Consider the following 12,239-nt stretch of genomic DNA (forward strand, 5'->3'; position numbering starts at 1 on the left):
GGGCAGCCACTTTAGCATATTCTGGAATAAACCTCCTGTAATACCCAGACAATCCAAGAAACCCACGTAGTTCACGTTCTGATTTTGGCCGAGGCCACTCTTGAACTGCACGCACTTTCTCCGGATCTGGGGAAACACCATTACCAGACACCACATGACCCAGATAGCGTACTTTAGTGTGAAATAAATGACACTTTTCAGGCTTTACCTTGAGATTGAGCTTAGTCAAACGAGAAAGTACTATATCGAGTCTCGATAGAGTTTCTTCAAAAGTAGAACCAAAAACTAAAATGTCATCAAGATACACAAGAAGAGTCTGAAAATTGATATCACCAAATACTTTGTCCATCAACCTCATAAAGGTGGCAGGAGCATTACATAGACCAAATGGCATTTTGGTATACTCAAAAAGACCTCCTGTACCTGTACGGAATGCAGTCTTCTCAATGTCCTCCTCAGCAACCGGAAGTTGATTAAAACCATGTGCCAAATCCAGGCTACAGAAATATTTGGCGCCTCCAAGTACTTCTAAAGCTTCCTCTATCCTAGGTAAAGGATATGCATCTTTGTGAGTCTTCATATTCAAGGAGCGATAATCCACGCATAACCTCAGCTTACCATCCTTCTTTTTTACTAAAACTATTGGTGATGCATAAGGGCTAGACGACTCTCTAATAACACCTCTCTCTAAAGATTTCTGTAAGTACTCCCTCACCTCATCCCAGTGATGTGGTGGGACTCTACGATGTGGTACTTTAACAGGCTTATCATCAGTGGTAATTATTCGATGCTGTACTAAATCACAAAATCCAATATCATCCTCATCCTTACTAAATGTGTTCTGATATTTATCAATCAGCATATTTAACTTGTTCTTCTGGACTTGACTAACATCACCAACATTCATTCTTGAGATAAGGTCTTGTACTTCAAGAGCTGTGACATCACTGCCTGGTGCTTCTGTCACTTGTACTTCATTTACATTCACAGCATGAAACCTAATAGTTGGCTCTAAAGAAACAGACTTAGCCACTCCCACTGGGGTGCGAGGGGTTAAATAAACATCACGATCACTGAAATTTGCAATTTGCATAGGCACCCTACCAGTATCAGTCACAGTCACATATGTTGCACCAATGGCCACTCCACTCTGCAACTCTGCAACATGAACTTCATTTCGCTCCAACAACACATTGTATGTCTGTCCAATGGGGGCAGGTCTGAGAGATCCATCAATTACACGTATAGAACGAGCAGGAATCAATACAGGTTTCTTCCCAGCAATTCTCACAGGTCTGTTCTCCACTGAAACTGCAAACACTTCTTCATTGTTTACAAACGTTGGCTTGTAAGCTTCTAGTATATAAAGAAAGTTAATCTCATTCACACTAAGCCCAGTTTGTATTTTCTCTCTAAAGTTATCACCATACTGCCCTACCAATTCATTTCTTATATCCCTAAAAACATTGGACCCTATAACACCAGGTACTCTTTTCTTTCGTGACTCAACGGGAGTATTGGTTGGGTCACGCACAACTAAGAAACCCAAATTATTAAATGTATGATTACAAATAGTAATAGACAGCTCCACATAACCAAGGTCGGGTATATCAAGGCCCTGAGAACCAGTTAACTTAATAAATGATGCAACATCTATTAACTCTGCTTTAACAAGATATTCTCTAAAAAACTGCTCCGTTACTGTTGAGACCTGGGCACCGGTGTCAAGTACACACACACCATCTGTACCTCCCAACTTTAGAACAGCTTCTGGACAATCTCCCACCACGCTATGTATAAATGAGCCTCCATCAATCCTAGTCTCACCTACCACACGGCTCTCTGCAGCAGGCTGGTTTAGTTTAAATCTTGGGGTTTAGGCTTTGGTTTGGACTTTCTCTTAGGGCAGTCTCGGTTTAGATGATCTGGTGAGTTACATGTCCAACATCGAGGTTTATTGTCAGTTGACACAGGTGAACGATTCTCAGGTTTCACAAATTTCTGTACCATTGATGTGAGGGTATCAACTTGTTTTGAAAGCATAGACACCTGTTGAGCCAGTGCTGCAACTTCTCCATCACTTTTAGATTGGTCGCTTAATACCTCACGAACAGCAGCTTCACGTTTTGCTTTCAAAGATTTGCCCCTTTGACCCATCAATTTGATAACCTGGTCACGAGCATCGAAAAAACTAAGTTCTGGCTGATCTGCATTCAGTCTTCGACGACCAAGTGTGAGCGCGAGCCTACTTAGCTATTAACATAAAATTAGCATAGGGTATGACATCATTTTTACCCAGAAGCCTTTTTGATTCACTGCTACGCATGCGTATGCACTTTGTTTTGATTTTGATTTCAACGTGAGAGACGATAGTTATTTTAACGAGATGTGGGAGGATTTTGTAAATTTCGACGACAGTGACATCGATTGGAATGATATATTGGAAGAAGAACCAGATTATGTTGCTGCCGAGTACATGAAAGGAGACGTTGACAAATCTGAGTCGGAGGCATCGTCGCACTCGCAGCCATCCACGACGATCGCAATGACTTCTGTCAGGGCCGCTAAAAACCTTTCTAATATAGTTTATGAATGTCCCACATGCACTAAGCAATATAAAAGTGCGAGTGGTTTTCGAGGGCATGTGAAGACCATCCACAATCAAGACCTAAAAGGCATGTACCATCATTCATGTCTAAAACAATGTCTTACTTTTACGATTACGTCTCTGTATAATTGTGAGGGGGGTGTGTCATTTTTCATACTGCCGGAATCAAAGATGTACAGAAATCGGCATTCATGTTCCTGGTTTTGCTTGTTTTATTTTGGAATCGTAATCTCCAAAGTAGTGTCACAGGTTCGGACGACAGTGTTAACTTTTTAGTTCAGAGACTCTCACTTCATTGTGTTCAAAATTGGTGTGAATGACAGACAATGCCCATAAGAGCAGTTGTCTGTGGTTCAGTCTAGTCACAGTCCCTCAACTTGAGGGACTGTGGTCTAGTGTTAATTACCTGAGTCTGAGGCATTTCCTTTCTCAGGGAGGGTTTGTGAGTTAATATTGTCTTAATTATTTCATGTATTATTGGTGAATGATGAATTGATTATTAAATATAGTGTGTCCTTTTATTGCAGCTTCTAAATACGAGTGCCAAGTTGGAAAATTACACAAAACTGATATAACACCACAACAAAATTCTGGTAAGTTTGTTGATTTATTATCTCCCATCACAGTTGAGGGACTGTGTTCACATTCACCCATATTTTAATTTAATTTTATTGCTTTGTTAACCAGAACAAGAAATGTTTGCAATTTATGATTCTATTCAAGTTGTGCAAATTAGAACTAGTGTGAATCAGTCATAGACATGAAAATTAATTTGCTAATTATGTGATTGAAATCATACACAGCAAAATAGAATTTGATAACGCTGCCTTATGAAAGTTGTTTATTTACTTTGTCTTTTCACTCAGACAAGCCACAGTCTACAGACAAAGCTACATCAAGTCAGAGACAAGATTCAATTGGACACTATAAAAGAAAATCATCAATTGATTTGGATGAAAAACATAAATGTTTGTGGTTTTCTTACAAATGTCAACAATAGGTCGTAACAAAAAATGTTTTATTTTTTAGGGTTTTATGAGGCTAAAAGGAAGCAGACGTTCAATGATGTACGTGAAAATATGCAACACTATTCCCTGAAGGTGTTAGAGTGTGTAGCGTGTGACGAAAATTTAAATTTTGAAGCCAGTATCCAGGGAAAAAAAGTTTCAACAGCTGCTGGTATGATTGCCAAAGAAATGGGGAAAGGGGAGACACTGGATATGGATTTTGTCACAACACTATCCAAAGAAATATGGAATGTACTGACATCAGGTGACACAATGAAAACGTATTCATCCCATAATGAAGAGGTATGGCATTCTTTTCACAACATGTGGATAGATGACCGGCTCACTAAGGCAATGTCTGTCAACCTTGACAGAATCCTCAGTTCTAACACTGACAAGCGAACCATTTTTTTGCTCACAAAAATGGTACTTTTCAGACTGATAAAAATGGTAAGAATTGAGTGTGCCATGATTGAGGGCGAAGCCACTGCAAGCACAGAGTTCACATTAAGTGACAAGGAGAAAGAAGCCCTGAGATATTTTGCAGGCTATATCCCTCACAAGCTCAAGAGAAAACTGCAGCGAAATGAAGCAAAAAACCATGAACTGTTAAATTTATTGGGTGCCATGAAAGAAGAAAAGGAGCATCAGAAAGGTGGATGCATGTCGCAGACAAAGGGATGGCTCCATAAAAAAGACAGGGGTGGGCTCTTTCATCTGACAGACTCCACATTTCTTTTTTTCGAAGAGGTGGAATCTGTGTGTAAGCGGCATCTCAGTGTTGCCAAGGTTACTGATAGTAATGGGAGAAATATTCATGACCCAATTTTAAAAGAGGTCAAATCGTGTAGACGAGTACAGGTTTTATGGTCATGTGTGACCAAAAACGGAGATGATGATGATGATGTATCATCATCCCTAGCTATGATGCTTGTAAAACTGTACATCCAGGTCAGATGCTTTTCATTTAGTAAGAGTGTAGTTGAACTTTTCAAGACATCACACAACCAACATGTCAAAGGATCCAAGGGACTCAGAAAGTCTTTGAAATGAACATTATTTAAAATAGACATACAATGCATAACATTTTTTTAAAGCTTTAAAACTTTATTAACAATAACACTTACTTTAAAAATTTACATTGCCTCTTTATATTTCCATGTACATACAAGTTATTAAAAAACACTAACATCATTTAATGTGTGTTTGTATGTTATTTATTCCCTAATTAGAGGAAACAAATTGTAAAATCATGATGGGTTCCTATTGAGTACACAGTCATTGCTCTAACACATTTTCTCCACATTTGAATAGTAGTCAACGCTGAGCTATGCTAAATAAAGTGGGAGGAATAAGCTACACGCCAGTTCGACATCTTTTTTGCAGGGGTGTAGTGTCAATTACTTCTTCCACTGCACGCTTACACTGACCAGTATTGCCGGTGATACACTGGAGATGATGAGATTTCTGTAACCTTATGGCATTCTCTTGGTATCCAAAGGCTTGTACTGTGGGGTCATTATTTGCCCCTCCACGATGTCTATGCTTGCTGAAGTGGGCCTCTAATGGATCCTGGCACAGTTTCTCACTCAGGACATACTCTACACCATGGTTCAAAAGATATTTCGTAACCTCAACGAAAGATTTAACTGCGAAAGACAAAGGTGAAAATGGCATTGTTTGTAGACAGTAATTTAGTTCCTTGAGTATCAACAACATTCATGATCAGTGTATTTTAATTTAATTCTGATTTGGGATTAAGCAGAAACTAAATTGTTTTGCCATAACCCAACCTACCCACAAATTAGTTGAAAAATTGCATCTCTATATAGATTACTATAACACCATTCTATCAATAGTATAACCACCTTTGTAGTTTAGTGGTGCAAACTTACCTGACATCTGCAACCCCTCTAGCGTTTGTCGACTGAGAAGCATAGCAGCTCGTTGTGATGCTGTGAACTGTCCTGGCCTTCTTGCAACTCTATCTTGCCACTCAGTGAAATAATTTAGAAAATCAAGTTCAAGCCACTAAAAAAAATATTGAATACAGGAAATTAGTTTGTAATAATAAATCAACATGCATTACTAGGAACTATAGCCACCATCTACAACCCCCCCCCCTCAATTTTGACCCATTTGATAAAAAATAAACAAGTAATTATTGAACAAATGTGGCACAAGAATTTTAGCGAAAAAAATTTGGTACAGAAAAAGGTTAAAAGTATGATGTCTTCACAATTATTCAATAACTTACTGATAATCTTGGATCATCCGGATTTGTATAGGGTGCCAGGTTAGGTTTACGTTTCCTTAGATGTTTCTCCTTGCATCGCACATTTAAGCAGTCAAAAAAGTTGTCCATATACATTACAAACTTAGCAGTTTCCCCTGCTTCTGGTGGACCAAATCTTTGAATAGCATGGGACACTGTTTCACTTAGAACCTGCGAGATGCATACAAAAGGCAACAAAGTTTAACAAGTTTAGCATATATTACATAACTGTCAACTTTTATTCAATGTTGTTGACTTTTTGATTTTGTGCAAAAATAGGAAAAGTGTCTTTAAAAAACATACCTGAGCTGCAAGGTTAACTCTCATAATTGAAAAAGATGTTAAATTGATATGCTCATATCCAATCTTGTGTAACAAGTGAATGTCCCTGGTTCGATCATCCATTATCAACTCTGAAAGATGCCTCCATAATATTGGATTACCATTCTGTGAAAACAAGGATTATAAAAAACATCTTATTAGGAATTAAGTAGACCGTCCAACTTTTAATTAAATATTAGGTGGTCTATGATTTAATCAAATTTATCAAATGGAAAGGTATATACTATATTAAATATGCACATACCCATAGACTTCTGGTTTTCCGATGTGCCTCAGAATTAGCCCAGCAGTTCCTGGTAGTCTTTATTAAGTGGGGTACATCAGACACAAAATAAATGAATCTTTCATCATCACTCCATAAATTTCTAGTCTTGAACACCACCATATCCCGCGGAGCACCTTTTACTCTATGCATACGGTAGAACTTCCGGTTCCATGACGCTCCATCACTGGTGGACACCATTACTTTTAGGTTACATGTGACTTCCAACCAGGTGATCGTATCCCATATTATTGGATACAAATTGTCAGACTTGCAACCATCAGTGGGAAAGTAGCCCAGGCTCATTTGTAAACTACAGTCAAAACTCGTTAGTACGAACTCGGTTACAACGAAATACCGGTTACAACGAACGAACACCGAAGTCCCGTTTGAAAATCCATTATCCCTATGGTAATTGACAACGCTTAGAACGAACTCGTTTATTACGAGAACCCGCTTAGTACGAAAGGATTTTCTCTGAAAAACAATGGTCTGTAACACCTATAGCGAACATTTCATTCACTCAAACAGCTGCGAAATTCTAAAACGAACCGCCAAATACACGGTGTTACGCTTCCGCTGTTGGCAGTGGGCTTGAGCTGTGCAGCGTAAAATAAAAACAATGTAGCCATTCACTGGGCGTGAAAATCTTTTGTGTACGTGACTTCCAGTGTCTAGTCACTTTCGACGCCCTTGCTGCTCGAGTTTTTAATTTTAAGATTCACAATAAAAAAGTGTGAAGCATGGATGCTGTAAATTTTAGATAAATTACGGCGACTACGAGTGAGATGCCAGTTTCCGTCCTGACTTCAAAATGTCAACTCGTGTCAAACGGCGTGCCTTGTCGTTGGACTGTAAAGTCCAAATGATCAAAGCGATTGAGTCGGGCACTCGTCACGGCGATGTCTGTCGAAAATTTGATGTTAAACCCAGTACACTGTCAACGATTTTAAAGAAAAAAACTGATGTTTTGAAGATGTTCGAACACAACAAAATTGAGCCGTGCCGGAAGCGAATGCGATTTTCAGCAGTCGACGACGTTGAGCAGGCATTGCTGAAATGGTTTACCAGTGCCCATTCTATGAATGTCCCAATCAGCGGTCCTATCCTCCAGGCAAAGGCCGAAGATTTAGAACAGAGAATGAATGATTCCGAATTCAAAGCCAGTAATGGCTGGCTGGAGAGATTCAAATCCCGACACGGTATCACGTTCAAATCCGTGTGCGGCGAAGCTGCTTCTGTCAGCGATGACATGGTTGATGACTGGGTAACGTTAACATTACCCGGACTCATCGATGGCTACGCTCCCAGAGATATTTTTAATGCCGACGAAACTGGGTTATTTTTCCGCCTGATGCCCGATAAGACATTATCATTCAAGAATGACGTATGCTCTGGGGGAAAGACAAGTAAAGAAAGATTGACTGTGATGCTTTGCGCAAATATGGATGGATCTGAAAAACTCAAGCCACTGATCATCGGAAAATCAAAAAACCCTAGGTGTTTCAAAAACGTAAAATCCCTACCCGTCGATTACAAGGCAAACAAAAAAGCGTGGATGGTCAGCGATTTGTTCATCGAATGGCTACACAAACTGGACAAGAAGTACAAACGCCAGAAAAGAAAAATTCTCATGTTCGTCGACAACTGTCCCGCCCATCCAGCTGTCAAAAACCTCAAAGCCATCAAACTCGTCTTTCTCCCGCCTAATACAACTTCGAAGCTGCAACCGATGGACCAGGGCGTGATTAGAAATTTCAAGTGTTTTTACCGCCAACGAGTAGTTCAAAGAATGTTGGTGAATCTTGATTCAGGTGAAACCCTACCCACGATCAATGTCAAAGATGCGATCGACATGCTTCATTCGTCCTGGCAAAAAGTTACCGATACCACCATTGCCAACTGCTTCAGAAAGGCGTCGTTTGTACATTCGCCAAATCCCGACGTGGAACAGGAAGTCAGCATTGCCGATCGTGGAGACATTACGGCCGATAACACCAGTGATGTTGAATGTTTATGGGACAATTTAGCCCATCATATCGAATTGCCAGAAATTTCATTTTCGGATTTTGTCTGCGCAGACGACGAAACTAGTGTTTGTGAATCGCCATCAGACGATGCAATCATAGCGTCCATTTTGGAACAAAACGCTGAGGCCGATGAAGACGACATCGAAAATGTCAGCCCAGACATTCCTGTTGACATCGAACTGCCTTCATCGTCGGAAGCTATGGATTGCATAGTAAAATTACGCACTTATCTTCAGTCCCGTGAAAATGTTGAAACTATGATTTTTTCACAACTTTCAACTATCGAGGACATGCTGTTCACATCGATTTGTTCTGGTCGTCGTCAAACCAAAATTACCGACTTTTTAAAATAGCCATTCGTGTTAATAGCGAACAATTTACATTACAGATTTGTTTACCGTATTACAAATGTAATGAATGCAATGTGAATTTTATTTTTTATGACTGAGAAATCATGAAACGAATACAATGAGTACATGTGTGTTTGTGTATGCATACGTGACAAATTCAGTCGATCCAGCATGGACGTACTAAGAATTTCTTTATTCATTTATTTATACATGTACTTTGAATAATGAACAGTACATTTGTATTTTCCATTTTAATATTGTTTTAATAAACATGACAACGTTTATTTCAATACTATTTGTGTGTTTTTAATGTTTGGTCTAGTGTTTAAAAATGGCGCCATAGTTTTGTTTACCCTGACTTATGGTAATTAGTTTGTCTCTGTAAAGCGCCCTCTAGTGGTGATCGGTTATTACGAACACCGGTTATAACGAATATATTCACCTGGGGCCTTGATATTCGCACTAACGAGGTTTGACTGATGCTAATCCTCTTACCATTAGCACCAAGACATGACTGGCAAGTCCTAGACCTTTATTCTTCTCTATGTGACAGCCATTCTCTAGCTTCATCAGCTCCTCATTTATATCACCCAAGTTGGTGAAGCCAATCAGTTCCCCAGTGTTCTTATCATAGACGAGATCTTGCTTAACCTTCATTTCATCATGAAGTAGTACTACATATTTATTTGACTCTGATGACCCAAGACACTCAATTTCTGAAATAAGTTCCTTCAACACTGGTTGACTAATTTCTGGTTTGGGCTTAATGTAATTTGAGTAGTCTGTTAAAGTTCTTTGACTAGGCAGTTTCACGAAACCGGAACTCCTGAGTGCTTCATAGGCAGAAGACGACTTAAATTTCAAAAACAAGCACCAACGTATTATTGTGGGATGCCATCGCATTTGTCGACTGTCTGAACACCTAGCATGTCTTAATTGTTCCTCCCAAAACAAATGCTGGAAACTGTCCTCTGGGTACACTTTCTGCACATCATGATTGTTTTCCTCCATTATAGCTTTAAAGTCGCTCTTGTAATGTCCCATCAATTGCAATCCCTTCAGATGAAACAAGTTGTTTCACAGTTCTGCTCAAGGACCGCTTTAAAGTCATCTTCTCTTTCTGTAGATTCGATGCTCTTTCCCTCAGTTCTGTGGGACTAAGGAATCTAAGGTTCACTTTACTGTCTGAACTGGTTTTCTCTCCTTCTTGGCTTTTTCTTCTTGCTACCATAGCTCTTAAATTGTTTCTGTAAGCTGAACATTTAGAACATCTTTTCTTCTCTGTAATGAGATGACATTCAACTGTTCGTATTGTGGCATGGTAGATGTTACCTTCTTTTGTTTTTGCATTGTAATCATCTTCTAAATAAGCTGAAACATCTTTCTCCCCTGACAAGGAAGTGGCCTTCACAATTTCCCCACCTTTACCTCGAACTAGATCAATATATGATTGATCAAAGTTTCCTGGGCACATCTTGCATTTCACAGCCTCACTAATAAGAGTTGTGACCATGTCAACATCAGTAACTGCAGAAGATATGCCTTCAAAGATGGAATGGTTTTTGGGGATGTATCGCCCATGAAGCTTCACTTGCCATGTTAAATCTTCCCCCACCATAACGCATCTGGAAACTGTTGACTCATCCCCGATAAACTCTATCTGGCTGAATCTGATTTCTGTTGGCGACTTTAGAACAGACCAATTAGATGGCAATGTCACAAGACCAACATGTTTCTGTAGATCTGATATGTTGGAAATGCAGGTACTAGTATGTTCCTGTAAATTAACAATATTTTGAATATTAGTTATGTGTTGAACCCACGCTTAGCAGGGATTCAGAAGGTAAATGCTGAATTAAAATTAAAAAATGCCTCAAGATTTTTTACATGAAATGTCAGGTGAAAATACGATGAATGACAATATACAATTCCCATGTCCACAGTTCCTCAACAAACTGTGTCATGTCCTGCACTAACTGGATTTAAAGACAAATGACTCAAATTGTTACTAGTGTTCACTTGGCAAGATCTCAGGGTTATAGCTCATTGAGCATAGCTATTCAACTGGTTGAATTATTAATGAACAAGCACTGGTTATATGTGGCATGTATTCGGCCATGTACAACATTATTAAAAATATGAAATATAAATACATGTAGTAACTTATCAAAATTGAAATAAAAAAATATTTACCTCTGCCTTTAACTGTTTAGATAGCTTCCTTTTCTCATGCACCTTTGCATAGTATCCTTTCGGGCGTTTCCATTTATTTAATTTGTATGGCATACTGGCAAACTTTTGTATGGCTTCACCACTGATACCAGATTTCTAATCACTGCTATAACAATTACAAACACGATCTAAGTTTGATCTGAAAAAAACAAATTGAGAATTAACACAACAATAATAAAAACAGCATTGGGCACTTTTTTGAACTTCAACCTTAATATTAATTCTAATAAAATAGTAGTTGAAGTCGGAAAAGTGTGTTTGGGAGGGTTGCTAAATTCAGATACTCGCACCATAACATCGACTATGGTCGTTCGAAACGCCATCTTGAAATAACATCAACAAATTTTGTATGGTATAAATTCACAGTGATTTTCTGACAAGAATATCGGAATACGACAACACCAAAATGATTCAGTTATTTCTAACATATATATCGATGGTCATCAAAAATCTTAGGCATCAATATTTAAAAAAAAAACTTTGAACAGTCGTTTTCTTCGAGCGGTACTCGACCAACATCTTGCTTCGTGGTGAATACAAGTATCTACGGGGCAAAACTAACGGTAAACTAGCCGACTGAAATGAACCCCTTAATGCTGCGTCTACACAAAATAATCTATATTGGGGAACAATTTAAATATCAAACTACATAAATATGATGAATTTGGTCGTTTTACCGATAGGAACGCATTTTCACAGGGTTGAAACTTTTTGTACAGTGTCGCCATAACTAGCTGCAGTTCCTATGCGAGTTACCATATTTTACCGACCTGAAATCAGGTCGGGCCGTAACAGCCGTTTTTTTTCATTATTTTTGCCTCAAGTTTCTACTTTTCTACTGTCGATGGGTCCCGAAACTATTTCATCAATTATTTTGAGGGTGATTGTCCGAAATTGGTCGTTTTCACGGCGAAAACTGCGTGAAATGGGAAAACTGTGACGCCTTGTGACGTCACGATAACTTATTCAAGATGGCGGCAAACGCGGGGATTTCGCTGCAGTTTTTTCGCGGTTTTCGTCGTGAAATCGACCAATTTCGGACAATCGCCCTCAAAATAATTGATGAAATAGTTTCGGGACCCATCGACAGTAGAAAAGTAGAAACTTGAGGCGAAAATAATGAATAAAAACGG

The 12,239-nt window shown here is 38.9% G+C and overlaps 1 protein-coding gene and 1 long non-coding RNA gene across 2 annotated transcripts; one reads left to right on the forward strand and one right to left on the reverse strand.

Annotated features, from left to right (window-relative positions):
* The first annotated feature begins 2,927 nt into the window (after positions 1 to 2,927).
* LOC146740228 (uncharacterized) lies at positions 2,928 to 4,814 on the forward strand. Its single transcript, XR_014929886.1, has 3 exons — positions 2,928 to 3,201; positions 3,475 to 3,608; positions 4,117 to 4,814. It is a non-coding gene; the product is annotated as an uncharacterized LOC146740228 (long non-coding RNA).
* Positions 4,815 to 9,048: 4,234 nt separating this feature from the next.
* LOC144362652 (uncharacterized) lies at positions 9,049 to 12,022 on the reverse strand. Its single transcript, XM_085501038.1, has 3 exons — positions 11,784 to 12,022; positions 11,068 to 11,245; positions 9,049 to 10,651 (listed from the first exon to the last, which is right to left on the reverse strand). Exons 2-3 carry the CDS (start codon positions 11,158 to 11,160, stop codon positions 9,893 to 9,895), a joined length of 852 nt encoding a protein of 283 aa, XP_085357164.1. The 5' UTR covers positions 11,161 to 11,245; positions 11,784 to 12,022; the 3' UTR covers positions 9,049 to 9,892.
* Positions 12,023 to 12,239: the final 217 nt, after the last annotated feature.

Source organism: Saccoglossus kowalevskii, chromosome 7 (genome assembly GCF_978046115.1).
Source record: "Saccoglossus kowalevskii chromosome 7, keSacKowa6.1, whole genome shotgun sequence".
In the NCBI taxonomy this organism is placed as follows: domain Eukaryota; kingdom Metazoa; phylum Hemichordata; class Enteropneusta; family Harrimaniidae; genus Saccoglossus; species Saccoglossus kowalevskii.

Excerpts from the sequence above, each read along its gene's own strand:
- LOC144362652 (XM_085501038.1), bottom strand. The coding sequence starts at position 11,160 with ATGCCATACAAATTAAATAAATGGAAACGCCCGAAAGGATACTATGCA. Across the intron at positions 10,652-11,067 it reads CTAAACAGTTAAAGGCAGAG|GAACATACTAGTACCTGCAT; the intron begins GTAAATATTTTT and ends GTTAATTTACAG.